Source organism: Paralichthys olivaceus, chromosome 8, assembly GCF_024713975.1.
Source record: "Paralichthys olivaceus isolate ysfri-2021 chromosome 8, ASM2471397v2, whole genome shotgun sequence".
Lineage (NCBI taxonomy): Eukaryota > Metazoa > Chordata > Actinopteri > Pleuronectiformes > Paralichthyidae > Paralichthys > Paralichthys olivaceus.
The window spans coordinates 12,492,367-12,505,009 of NC_091100.1; the positions used below are offsets into that span (position 1 = coordinate 12,492,367).

Consider the following 12,643-nt stretch of genomic DNA (forward strand, 5'->3'; position numbering starts at 1 on the left):
CAAGTTCAAGAAATGAAAAACTACACCGGGAATTCTGAGACTCTCGTGAAGATGGTCGATGTTCCCTATCAGAAGATTCATATTCATGAATAGAGGTAATTGAGTCAGGTGAAGAGGCTCTTGAATCAGGAGCAACATCTTCAAGCAAAAATTCATCACACTCAATATCTGATGTCCCAGGTGAGGTTGGTCTGACATCTCCCCTTATCTTCACATCTTTAGGTATATCTTCATTATATTTAGGTACTTGGGAATTAGCGGACATTGGCTTATGCTTAACCAAGGACTCAAGGGTAGTGAGGTGATCTTTTGGAACAAATTGTGGGTAATGTTCCTCTTTGTGTGACTGATGGAGGTGTAATTTACTTTCTGTGAAATCAGTGGTAATATCTGGGAAGCTCCATGCATAAGACCTTGGAGACAATCTATGTCTGCTGTCAAAAATACCAGAAAAGTCTTTTGTCTGAGTAGGAGAGTCAGGTGACATTGCCCTATAATCATTAATTGACATGACAGATTCAGGAGATGACAGTCTATTTATGGAGTCATTAAACATCCATGAATCAAATGGCTTCTCTGATGAATCTGAGTCAGGGGTCAAAGGGTTAAACTCTGTGGAAGTGAAAGGTAATGCCACATCTTGCTCAGCTGATTGTGGTGTGAGATTGGGGATGGGCAAAAAAAGGCTGGAAGAGATAATCTTTGACTCAGAAGTGTAAGATATATTTTCTATACCTACGACATGGTCACTATCTGGACTAACAGAACTGGAATTATGGTACCTACCACTTGAGTCACAAACCATCTGAGCTGGGTTACAGGGTGTCAACATGGTCTTTGCGATCTTCATTTTGAATGGTTTCATCAAGCTGTAGTTGGCTGTGGCAATAACAGAATCTGTTGCCTGGACACCATCCTCATCATCGATGAAGGGCATATTTTCTGGATATCTATAACTGTATGCTTGGGGTTTTGTGCTTCCTTTCTTGCTTAACTTGACCTTGACCGACGTGACCTCATTGGACTTCTGAGAGAGCCTGCTTGTTTGAGCTACATAGGTGTCATCTTCAGTCATGGCCAGAGTTGCTTGATGGTCTCCTGGTGGCACTGCTAGATGGCTAGGGTCAGAGATTCTTTTACCAATGGTTTTAGCTGAATCTGGTTCTCCAAGTTGTAATGTGAAGCTTAACTCATTACAAAGCTCACTGAAGTCTGTATCAGCTTGGTCTGACTCTGACAGGCTGAGACCAAAGTCTCTGACAGATATAGATGATGGCAACTTCAGAATTTCAGGCAAATGCCCTTGTTGATCTTCACAACCATACTGCTTCAGTGGTAAGATTTGGCTGCAGTCATCTTTGACTTGGCAGTGAGTGCCACTGACGAAATGAAATTGAACACTGCAGCAACTGTTCTGGTCTTTCACTTTTGGGTCATATGCCTGAATTGCTTGGCTTCCCAATGCTGCATCTTTTGAGAAGGGAAGCGCACTTACTTGCTCATCAGAGTTGTCGTAACATGTAGGTTCGGGTGTAATTACATCCTCAGAGGTCCACAGATTTGGGTTCAATTCTCTGTAACCCAAAAAAAATGCATGGTCACAAAATATGACTTTGCTTAAGTGTGGTAAATCAAAGCCCTAACCCAAAGTGACTGAAGGGCATCACCCACAAATAATAGATATGAGGCAAACACCTGTATCAGGATGTGGCACTGCCACTTGTTACTGGCATGCTGGGAAAATACTGACCTCAAGAGAAGCAGCAGTTTTGAGTACTGAGTGTTATGTGAAGTAAGAAAAATGATTGATTCAGGAATCATTGCAACTGAAAGACTTACTGTGGGATTTCAAGCTCGTCCAACAGGTCACCATGGATGCTCTCTGAGTGGGTATGTCCAGCAGGCTCTGCCCAGGAAGGAATATCCAGTAGGGAAGCAACTGAAAGGTCCTCCTCAGAAACAGCTGGGGGTGGTCTGCGATCTGACTCCACCCTTCTCACAACTCTGGGGCTGTCTACATCCTCTTGCACAGAAGATAGGGCAACTGACACTGAAAAACACACATGTGATGAATAGAGTACAAGAAAACACAGAAATGGAGCCACACGTATTGCTGAGTCATTAGAGTTGTCAATACCTTCACTGTGATCCAGTGTCTTCTCGATCTCTGCATAAGTTCTAGATGTTTGCTCTTGAACTGACTTGTTCATCTGGGTTTCAATAAGATGGACTATGTCCATGCGGTTGATCTTGGTTAGCCTCCTAATCAGACAGTCCTCTATGGAAGAATTTATTCATTATTAATAGACTATAGAAAGCATTAAATTAACAAAATATAAAACATTAATGTATGAATACATTGAATCTATGGTATGAATATGGGTCTACTATATGCAAAGATAAATTGATAAATTTAAAACCAAAGAGAAAATACATTGATTGAACAGGATGTGCTCACATAACTGAGAGTGCATCAAAGTAAAAAGCTTATAGTATGGTCATTATCTTCAAACCAACAAGCAATGGTTACAGGATTTGAAGTATTGCATTGACATGTACCACAAGAAGTAAAATGAAATAAATAAAAACGATATGTACCTGTGGCATGTTTACCTTCCCGCTCAACCCAACACTGCAGCAAGGCATGGCTCTGCTCTTGGAGGGAATTAGGATTGTCTGTTCTCACTAACTGGATATCATCCTCACTAAATTCCAGTTCTCTTGCCAGCTCTGAGGTGATAGATAAGAGAAGTAAGGGGTGGAGGGGTTGAACGTAAAACAATTTATCTTGAATCATACATTTTATGTTTTGCTGCTAAAACATAGTCATACAGGATGTACAATCATCTGCTCCAGAGTTCAATTTAATTTGTATTATTTTTGTTAACATTTTCAAATAAATGCTTCTCTAAATCGAATCAAACATTGATTTAAGATTTAAAACAATAAATCTTTACATTTAAAAAAAAACTTACCAGTCCAACTGAAGCCAAGAAGATCTGCAATGATTGCTAATGTCTCCTCTTTCCTATCAGCATCATCCTGCCAATCCACTAAAAATGCCGCCAAACATAAAATTTAATCATCAGGGTCTACAGTTGAAGGTATAAATTATATTTTATAGTAAAACCTGTTCCACATTATAGGTACCAGCTATGTAAAATATCATTTGAAGTGAAGATGTATATTGTTATCTCCTGAGGGCTCTATGTTATGGGCTGTAATACTGGGTCTGAGATGTTGACATGGATGATAACATAAAGGTTGGATTCTCTGACTCTCTGAGGAGGTAATGACTGGTTTACTATTTTGTTGCAGTTAACACATATTTTTAAATGATTAGTGTAAGCAGTGATTTTAATACGCTGATCAAGCAATGTGCAAGCAAATATTAGTAATGTTGTATTAGTAGTAGAGATACCAATGCATCAAAATAGTTGAAGCTAATACTTTAACCAACATGGCTATTCAATCTTGAGATTGTATATACAAGAACATCACAACCGACACAAACACACGCACACACACACACACACAATGCTGACAGGAACGCAAAGCAAGGTGGAACAGGACAAATCACAACACATGAAGACAACACAAAATGACTAATGGAAACATTATATTGTTGGGAAGAGGGGTAGGGGTCTTCCAGCCAGGAAGAGATAGGAATGCAAAAGCCCATTAGGTCTGGCCATACCTGGCGTACATTCTGGAGTTTGGTCATCGGTGATTCTCTGCATCTGAGTTTCCACCGTGTCATCCCAGGCAGGCCTAGATTCAAATACATCCTCTGTTCCAGAGGGTGGTTTCACGCATGGCAATGGATTGCCATCAGAATCTAAACTATGTGAGGCTGGGATGTCATATGTGAAGATAACAGAATCTGGGCTCTTGTGACTGGCACTGCTTATATCATCAGTATCCAAAGACGACCTAACAGATGTTGCTATAGTCTTAGAAACTTGGTTTTCTTTTCTTTGGGGAGAGGAAATGACCGGAGGTTTGGACGGTGGAAAGTTGGTTTTAGAAGAGAATTGACTACTGTCAGAATAACGCCTACAGTCTTTATTAATAGTTGTACTTCTGACACTATCAGTCTGAGATCTAGTCCTACGATCCATGGTTGAGATTTTATCTGCTTTTCTTTGAACTTGACCAAGCTCAGACGTCTGTGAGTCTTTGGGCATTATTTCCGATTTGAAATGGGAAGCCTCCTTAATTGTGCTGCTTGGGCTGATTGCAAATGGTGGGGTTGAACCCTGATGATATGGTGGGATGACAGCCTGCACAGCTGAAATGGACATCTCTATGACTGAGCACTGGTCCTCTTCATCTTCCTCCTCCCCCTCGTCATCATCGTTAGAGGAGTCGGAGTTGTGGCTTTGCTCTGAGTATGCTAAATGGACAATTGTGGATGCTTCTGACTGAAGCTCAGCTACAGTGGAGTCTAGATAGTCCAGACCAAAGCTTTCAAGATTTTCAGCCTCACTTTGCACATTGGTTCGTTGCTCCAAAGCATTGGGGGAACCAAGCTGAACCTCAATGGAGCTGCCAAGATTAGCTTCAGAAAGGTGCTTTTCATTCTCTGACGTGGTACTTGAGGGTTTGATGTGGATTCTTGGTCTGGGAGTAGGTATTTTCTCATTGGCATTCTGAGCCAGAGGAGATTTTGGCATCTCTTGAGGGGTTGTGTCGGTACAAGAATTTGTATTTTCTAAAGTTAAAGACTTAATGACTGAATGACCCTCCCCATTCTCCTCTGCCACAACTTCATCAACTGGATGCTCCCCTATATGAAAAAGTGCATATCCATCCCCTTCTTCATCAAAACTTGTCAAATCAATAGCTCCCCCTCTGGTCATTTCGAATAGCTTTCCCTCTTGAAATTGAAATGGATCAGGATCAGTGCTCTCATCAGCTGGAGTCCGAGTAGGTGTTCTGTCCACTGCTGGACAAACATTCATCTGTTTCTCTGCCTTAACCTGTGCAATCAGGGCCACATCAATGTCACCCTGAAACCCAGGGATAACATATGCTTGTTCTTTCATATATACTGTAGTCTCAGGTCTGCTGACAGTATCTAAGCTGTCTGTCAGAGGCAACTCAACTTCATCATCATCTGGATGGCGCTCATCTGTCACACAGCTGGAAAACTGCATGTCATCACCTTCTCTTACATCTTTCTCTTGGTATATTTGTGCTTCTTTTCCTGCCCACAATGGAACATACTCCTCACTGTCTGGATCACGTTCTCTCTCATTTGTAGTTGAAGTCAATGAATCATCATCTGATTGAGAACTTTTCAGTTGTGACTGAATTTCTACCCTCTCCGTAATACTTGAATTAGCATCTGTTGTTTCAATTAGTGTATGAGTGTCCTCTATCACCCATTTTTCTGACCTTTTCTGTGGTGCTTCTTGTGAGGAAGACTGTGTAACTGGGCCAAATTTTAGATTGAGTTCATCGTCTTTGAAATCTCCAGTCTCAGAAAAAGTGTCTCTCTTAAATGTAGACTCCTGTTCCATCTCCTCGAATGTTTTGATCTTTGCAGCCATTTTAAACATCTCCTCCTCTGGGGTGACCTGTTTATGAGTGGTATCATTCTCACTATCATCTGTGTCTTTCCTTGTGAGCATGTGAAGGTTTTGACATATCTTTGGGTCAGAGATGATGTCATCAGTTACTCTCATTGCAGATTGGCAATATTGGTCCTCTTTAATGTCACTTTCCATTTGAATATTTTCGCCATTTTTGTCTTGCTCATCATGCTCACTTTCATTTGTGTCAATATTTTTGTCATAAACAAAACATGCTTTGAGCTGAGAAGCATAATCCTCATACACCGCTGTCTTGACAGGCATCTTAAATTCAGCTTTCTCTGATTTAGTGGGACTTCCCTCAAGAGAATCTGGACAAGGAGATTCTCCAGTAGGGCTTGGCTCAATTGAATCAGGTGATTTTTTAGAAGATCTATCCTCCTCAAGAGGACTGGCTTCTAGTGAATCTCGTTGACATGGCTCATTAGGTGGGTCATTAAAAACCATATTGTTAAGGTTCTCCAAATCACCTGGACGCTGTAGTGTGCAAGAACTACTTGGTAGTAAAAATCTGTCTGTCTTGAAGATTGAATCAGCATCAACTGCACAGACATCTTCATGATCACTGTTACAGGCATCAGCTGTTGCATATGACGTTGTAATTCCCACCATCCCTTCAGTAGTGTCATTAAAATCTGATATTGCACCAAGTGAGATTTTAGCCTCACCCTCCTCAGATGAGAAACTCTTGTGACCTTCATCTTCATGGGGACATGCCTGCCACCCACTTTCAAAAACCTCCTTTTTATTTATGTCCAAAACTTCTAAGTTTGTATCTTCTGGTGAAAAGGTTTCTCTTGTTGTGACTTTTGTTAGTATGATTTGTTTGTAGCTCTCATCGACCAAATCCTCTTCTGGGTGGTATTGTATCACCACTGGTTTTTCCTTGAGATGCTGATCTAAGTCAGTACTGAGCAGTGACAACATCCCTGACATGTCCCTCTCAGCTGCAGGTGGCTGCTGTGCCTTTTTCATAATAGTAACTTCTTGGAATGGTGTCTCTAACACAGAACTTGGTGTCAATTCTGAGCCTCCAACCACATCAGTCTGCATGTAGTTATTTGCCTCTTCACTTATTTTATCCTCCAAATTATTACTTGTCAGTATAACTTGTTTGCAGCTCTCGTGGACTAGATGCTCTACTGGATGGCTTTGTATTGCAACTGGCTTTTCCTTGAGATAATGATCTAAGTCAGTACTGAGCAGTGACAACATCCCTGACATGTCCCTCTCAGCTGCAGTTGGCTGCTGTGCCTTTTTCATAATAGTAACTTCTTGGAATGGTGTCTCTAACACAGAACTTGGTGTCAATTCTGAGCCTCCAACCACATCAGTCTGCATGTAGTTATTTGCCTCTTCACTTATTTTATCCTCCAAATTATTACTTGTCAGTATAACTTGTTTGCAGCTCTCGTGGACTAGATGCTCTACTGGATGGCTTTGTATTGCAACTGGTTTTTCCTTGAGATAATGATCTAAGTCAGTACTGAGCAGTGACAACATCCCTGACATGTCCCTCTCAGCTGCAGTTGGCTGCTGTGCCTTTTTCATAATAGTAACTTCTTGGAATGGTGTCTCTAACACAGAACTTGGTGTCAATTCTGAGCCTCCAACCACATCAGTCTGCATGTAGTTATTTGCCTCTTGACCTATTTTATCCTCCAAATTATTACTTGTCAGTATAACTTGTTTGCAGCTCTCATGGACTAGATGCTCTACTGGATGGCTTTGTATTGCAACTGGCTTTTCCTTGAGATACTGATCTAAGTCAGTACTGAGCAGTGACAACATCCCTGACATGTCCCTCTCAGCTGCACGTGGCTGCTGTGCCTTTTTCGTAATAGTAACTTCTTGGAATGGTGTCTCTAACACAGAACTTGTTGTCAGTTCTTTGACTTCAACTTCATTGGTCTGCGTTACTTGTTCATAGCTCTCATAGACTAGATCGTCATCTGGGTGGCATTGTATTGCCACTGGATTTTCTTCGAGGTAATGACCTAAGTCACTACTAAGATGTGACAACATGCCTGTTATGTTCTTCTCAGTTGTAGACTGCTGGTGATGAGACTTTCCTTGGATGTAAAGCTCTTGGAATGGTGTCTCCAAAACAGGACTTGGTGACAGTTCTTTGACTTCAACCACTTCAGTCTGCAGGTGTTCATTAGCCTCTCCACTTATCCTCTCCTCAAAATTATTACTTGACAGTATAACTTGTTCACAGCTCTCATGGACTAGATCATCATCTGAGTGGCATTGTATTGCCATTGGATTTTCTTCGAGATAATGATCTAAGTCATCACTGAGAAGTGAGAACATGCCTGACACGTTCTTCTCAGTTGTAGACTGTTGTCGGTGAGTCTTTCTCTGGATACAAACTTCTGCGACAGGTGTCTCCAAAACAGAATTTGATTCCAGTTCCTCCACTACAACCACATTAGTCGGCCGGTGTTCTTTTGACTCTCCATCAATTTTATCCTCCAAGTTATTACTTGCTTCAACTGTTATTGTTTGCTGCTCATTTGTGGGATCGTTGGAATGTTGGATCTTAGTGAGAATGACTTCTTCAAATCTCTCCTGGACAACATCCTCCTCTGGAGATCTGTTTTTCATGGGCCTGACCTTGAGAAACAGGTCCATGTCACTGTTAAGCAGTGATAGCATGCCTGACATATCCTTGACTTTTGTAGATGGTTGATATGAAGTCTTTTTCTCTACCCACTCTTCCTTCATTGAATGTTCTTCAGTCAAGGTTGGTTGGGTTTCATCAACTCCCCTAGTAATTGAAAGTTCTTCTATTGTTGCATGATCTATTTCTTGCAAGGTTCCACCCATTATTGCTCCTTTTTTTTCATCAGTAATACATGTGAGGATTTCTTTATCTTTGTCCTTTGTTAAAATGATTTGTTCAAATTTATCTTGAACAACATCTTCATCTGATGGCTGTCGTACCACAGGCTTTGCTCGTAGACACTGATCCAAATCACAGCTCATTAAAGATATAATCCCTGACATATCTTTTGCTCCAGTGGATGTCTGATTAGATGTTTTCTTCTCAATGTGGACTTCTTTAAGTTTTGCCTCCAGTGAAGGTAAGAAGCACTTTTCTTCTATTCCAGCAGAGTAAGTATGCATTTCCTTGTTCCTTTGATGGCTCATTGTGGGTCCTTCATAATTTTCGCTCTCTCCTGAGCTGGAACGAGGGGTCCTAATACCAACACTAGTGTCAGAGGTTTCAGCCATGCCTTCATGTTTGGGACTGTCTGGACTTATTTCATCATCATTCTTTTGATTCTCAAAAAGATAATCATCTTTCCCAAAATAATCCTTTACAGAGGGAATCGATATGGATGCAGGATGTGTATTAGAATCATCAACCAGGGTCTCCTCAGGTTCGTCCAACTTATTGCTAATATCTGCAGTTGTTGATGTTTGCTTGAATAGCTGGTACTCTGGACTTTCTTCCAGCTCAGCCTTTATGTCGGCACTAAAATCCTCAGAAGGTCTACGATCAGGGCTGATTTGCATGTCTTCAGATAAACTCCTACCAGTGCTTATGACTGGCTCTTCTAAGTGCATCCTGTCATGGCTCTTCCCTGAGAACTCTTGTTCCTTGCTTTGAGGGCTTACACTTCCATCATCAAATTGAATTGTATCAGCATTTTTTGCTGTCTCGCCAAAATAAGTAGTACCTGAAAATAGTTCCCCAGAGGCATCTCTTTTTAGGTGTACTTTTTGAGGTTCTACATCCAATGTTCCACATATTTTGGCATCACTCTCAGGATGGTTTATAGCATGATTATGTATTTGTGTTTGTAATGTTGGCTCCTTTGTAGGGCTGAGTTTGATCCATTCTTTTTGTTCAGGATCTACAGATTCAGATATGGTTGTTGAAATACAAGAAGACGCCACTGCTTTGTGTTCCAATAGCCCAGTTTTCCCTTTTAAAGAGTCCTGTTCAGCTTGGAATGCTTTCATCCTCTCCTTCACAGAAATAGTCTCTTTCTCTGAAAACTTTGGTGTCACTATCTGTGGGATAACCCTTCCATCGTCACATTGAACTGTATCAGCAAATGTTACCGTCTTAACAGAAGGAGCAACATCTGAATTCAAAGGCATTTTCACAGACACATGTGTTGGTAGATCTTCCAAGTCTGTCTCGCTATGTATGTTGACATCGCTTTGTGAATGGAAAATTGTAAGGCTCTGAGCTTGATTTTTTGATTTTGGTGCTTGTGTGGGACTTTGTTTAAACATCTGTACCTCTTCAGAATCTTCTGATTGAGACATAAATGTTGAAATATCAGAAGCTATAGCTTTGTGTTCAAAAAGCCCCACTTTAGTTTTTGATGGATCTTGCCCGGACTGGAACGTTTTCATTAGCTCCTTCACAGACATAGCCTCTATTTCTGACAACTCTGCTGTCTCTCTATGTAGGCTAACTCTTCCGTCTTCACATTGAAGTGTATCAACAGATTTTACTGTCTTTCCAAAACTATTACTATCGGACCTTAACTCTGTATCCTCAGAGTTATCCCTAACTAAGATTACTGGTTCATCTTTTTTGTCACATTTCTTGACATCGCTTCCTTGATGGAAAATTGTGGGGCTCTGATGTTGGATTTGTGATTGTGGCTCCTGAGGAGGATGTTGAAATGTAACATTAGAAGCCACAGCTCTGTGTTCAAATAGCCCAGATTTACTTTTTGAAGGGTCCTGCCCAGTTTGGAATGCTTTCATTAGCTCCTTGACAGACATAGTCTCCTCCAATCTTTCTGTTTGAGATCGGGGAGATTTAGGGGATTTGGGAACTCGTGGAAGCTCTGGAAAGTCTGCCTCCATCTTCTTTGTGGTAATAGATGATTTGTCTCCATGTGGTAGAACTTGAGTACTTTTTTGCACCTCATCCTCTTCAACTTTGTTCTGCAATGCTTTCACTCTCTCTTTTATAGATCCTATAGATGTTTCCACCACTAAAGGAGAAGCTGGAGGTTCCATAACTGGGGTTGGTACAAGGCCACTCTCTTTAAGAACAACATCACCATCTAAAGACTCCTCTGAGCTCATCCTTTCCAGCTCACCCTCAGAACGTTCCCTGTCTCTGAGTTTCTTCCTAATAGGTTTCTTGATATCTGGAGGACGCTGTTTGCCATCACGCTTGACAACAACCTGTTCAAATCTATCTTGGACATGTTCCTCTTGAGAACTACTCGTCACTACAGGTCTCTGTTCAAAGTATTCTTCCATGTCCATGTTAAGGTGTGAAATCATGCCTGACATGTCTCTCACCTCTGTGGTAGATCCACTTTCCTTCTCAATACAAATCTCTTGTATGACTTGTTCTTCGACAAGTGAAATACTTGTGTCAGCCTTAGTCTCACAGAGTGAACCCCATTGATCTTTTTTACCATCACCACCTTGTACTTCCTTTCGAGTGTTATGTAGTCCATCTCTTTGAGTCTCTGCAACCTTTTCCAGTCTGACTTTGAAATGTTCCACTACTGCAAAATGCTCATATGCTCCAGCGTCAATCCCCTCTTCATTAATTTGCTCTGCAGTCAGAATGGCACACAATTTAATGTCTGACATGTCTGAGAGAAGGTCTGGGCTTGCAAGGGTTGCTGGGTCAAGAGGTTGGTTAGTTCTCAGGGAGAATGTCTCAGTTGATTCAGATTCATCGTCTTCATTTTAAAAAATTATAACCAAAAAGGGTAAAGAACATAAGGGACAAATGAGGTGGGGAAGAGAGACATCAGAAAACTTTGATCAAGACAATGCCATCAAAAATCCATCTTCAGTTCACAGAGCAAGTAGAAGAGTGACAGGGCAGAGGATAAAGGAGTCTTGAAAGGAAGACCAAAAAGATGACCAAGGGATCCAGAAGATTTAAAAGGGAAGAAGACCAGCAACAGCACAAGCAAAGCCAGGCGGAGTAACAAAAGAGGTAGAATGTGGGAAAGAATAATGATTTTCTGATTTGTTTGACTACATATTGAGAAATTTAAAGGTTATATATACGATATTCACTGTCCCTATATGTCGCAATAATCAGCATCTCACACCACAACTAATGCCTTGTTGGCCAAACAATGGACAAAACTATCCCCTCTCTTCATGTTCACTGTCTATACACGAACGCACGCCTGAACTGGCAACCAAAACAAAGAACTGAAAACTTGGTTTCCAACAGAGGGAGTGTGACTACTCCACAAGAAATTAGTTGTTGGCAACAATATCAATGTTCAAACCCCGTATATATAACCTTTAACAAAGGAAACACAAAGAACAAGAATGGAACAGAAAGTCTTACGGAACAAATGGACAGGAAGAAAACATAACAGACAAACGAAAATTCTCAAGATTGTTGTTGACATGAAGAGTCATGTCCGCCCAGAAATTAAAAAATTTCAAACAAAGAATAATATATATAAAAAATACATTTTGAATACAAAAATTAACATGGTTAGTCAGCAAGAAGAGGTGTAAGGTAATTGTTAATGGATTCTTTGGGACTATTTAATTAAATTTTAGCAAATTCGTTTTTTCTACTTTGAAAAATTTAATCATATCTTATAATAAGCAGTAAGTCCCCTATTAACTAGAAAAGACGAAGTGTTGTCAAATTGTTTAAAATTGTCAACTCAGTGAGTGAATGAATGAAAGCAAAAAATGTGTTGGTAAATGAAGAAGACACGTTGACATGATGTACACACTTAAGCAAAAGAACAAATAACATAATGTTCTTTGTCACATGTTTCAGTATTAAAATGTTATATAGCATGCCACTAGTAAACCTGTTGTGAAATGTAATCTGAGAGAATGATAATTGCCCAAATGAAAATGTCTTATATATTATTACAACATAGTAAAACCCCTTCAAGATAAAATGAAAACAAAAATTCCCCAAAATAAAAGCAATTTTCAGTGGATATGAATAAAAAGTATTAGTTTTACCTCTGTTTATAATTTATAAAAGATGAAGAAGGTCATGGCAAATACAGAAAATTAAAATGGGTGGGAGAAAGTGGGGTTTGGAGTAAGGGAATGAG

General features: G+C 40.3%; 1 protein-coding gene across 21 annotated transcripts in view; it reads right to left on the bottom strand.

The window, feature by feature from the left end:
• Window positions 1-12,643, bottom strand: part of ank2a (ankyrin 2a, neuronal) — a 72,873-nt gene that overhangs the window by 22,146 nt on the left and 38,084 nt on the right. For 19 of the 21 annotated variants that reach the window (XM_069529672.1, XM_069529662.1, XM_069529682.1 and 16 more), the window contains 6 exons: window positions 3,698-11,275; window positions 2,976-3,053; window positions 2,599-2,730; window positions 2,138-2,278; window positions 1,840-2,050; window positions 1,496-1,574 (listed from right to left, as the gene is read on the bottom strand). In XM_069529672.1, the coding sequence (XP_069385773.1) occupies window positions 1,496-1,574; window positions 1,840-2,050; window positions 2,138-2,278; window positions 2,599-2,730; window positions 2,976-3,053; window positions 3,698-11,275 (8,219 nt within the window). The remainder of the gene's footprint in view (window positions 1-1,495; window positions 1,575-1,839; window positions 2,051-2,137; window positions 2,279-2,598; window positions 2,731-2,975; window positions 3,054-3,697; window positions 11,276-12,643) is intronic. The other 2 variants (XM_069529679.1, XM_069529680.1) reach the window with 1 other exon arrangement.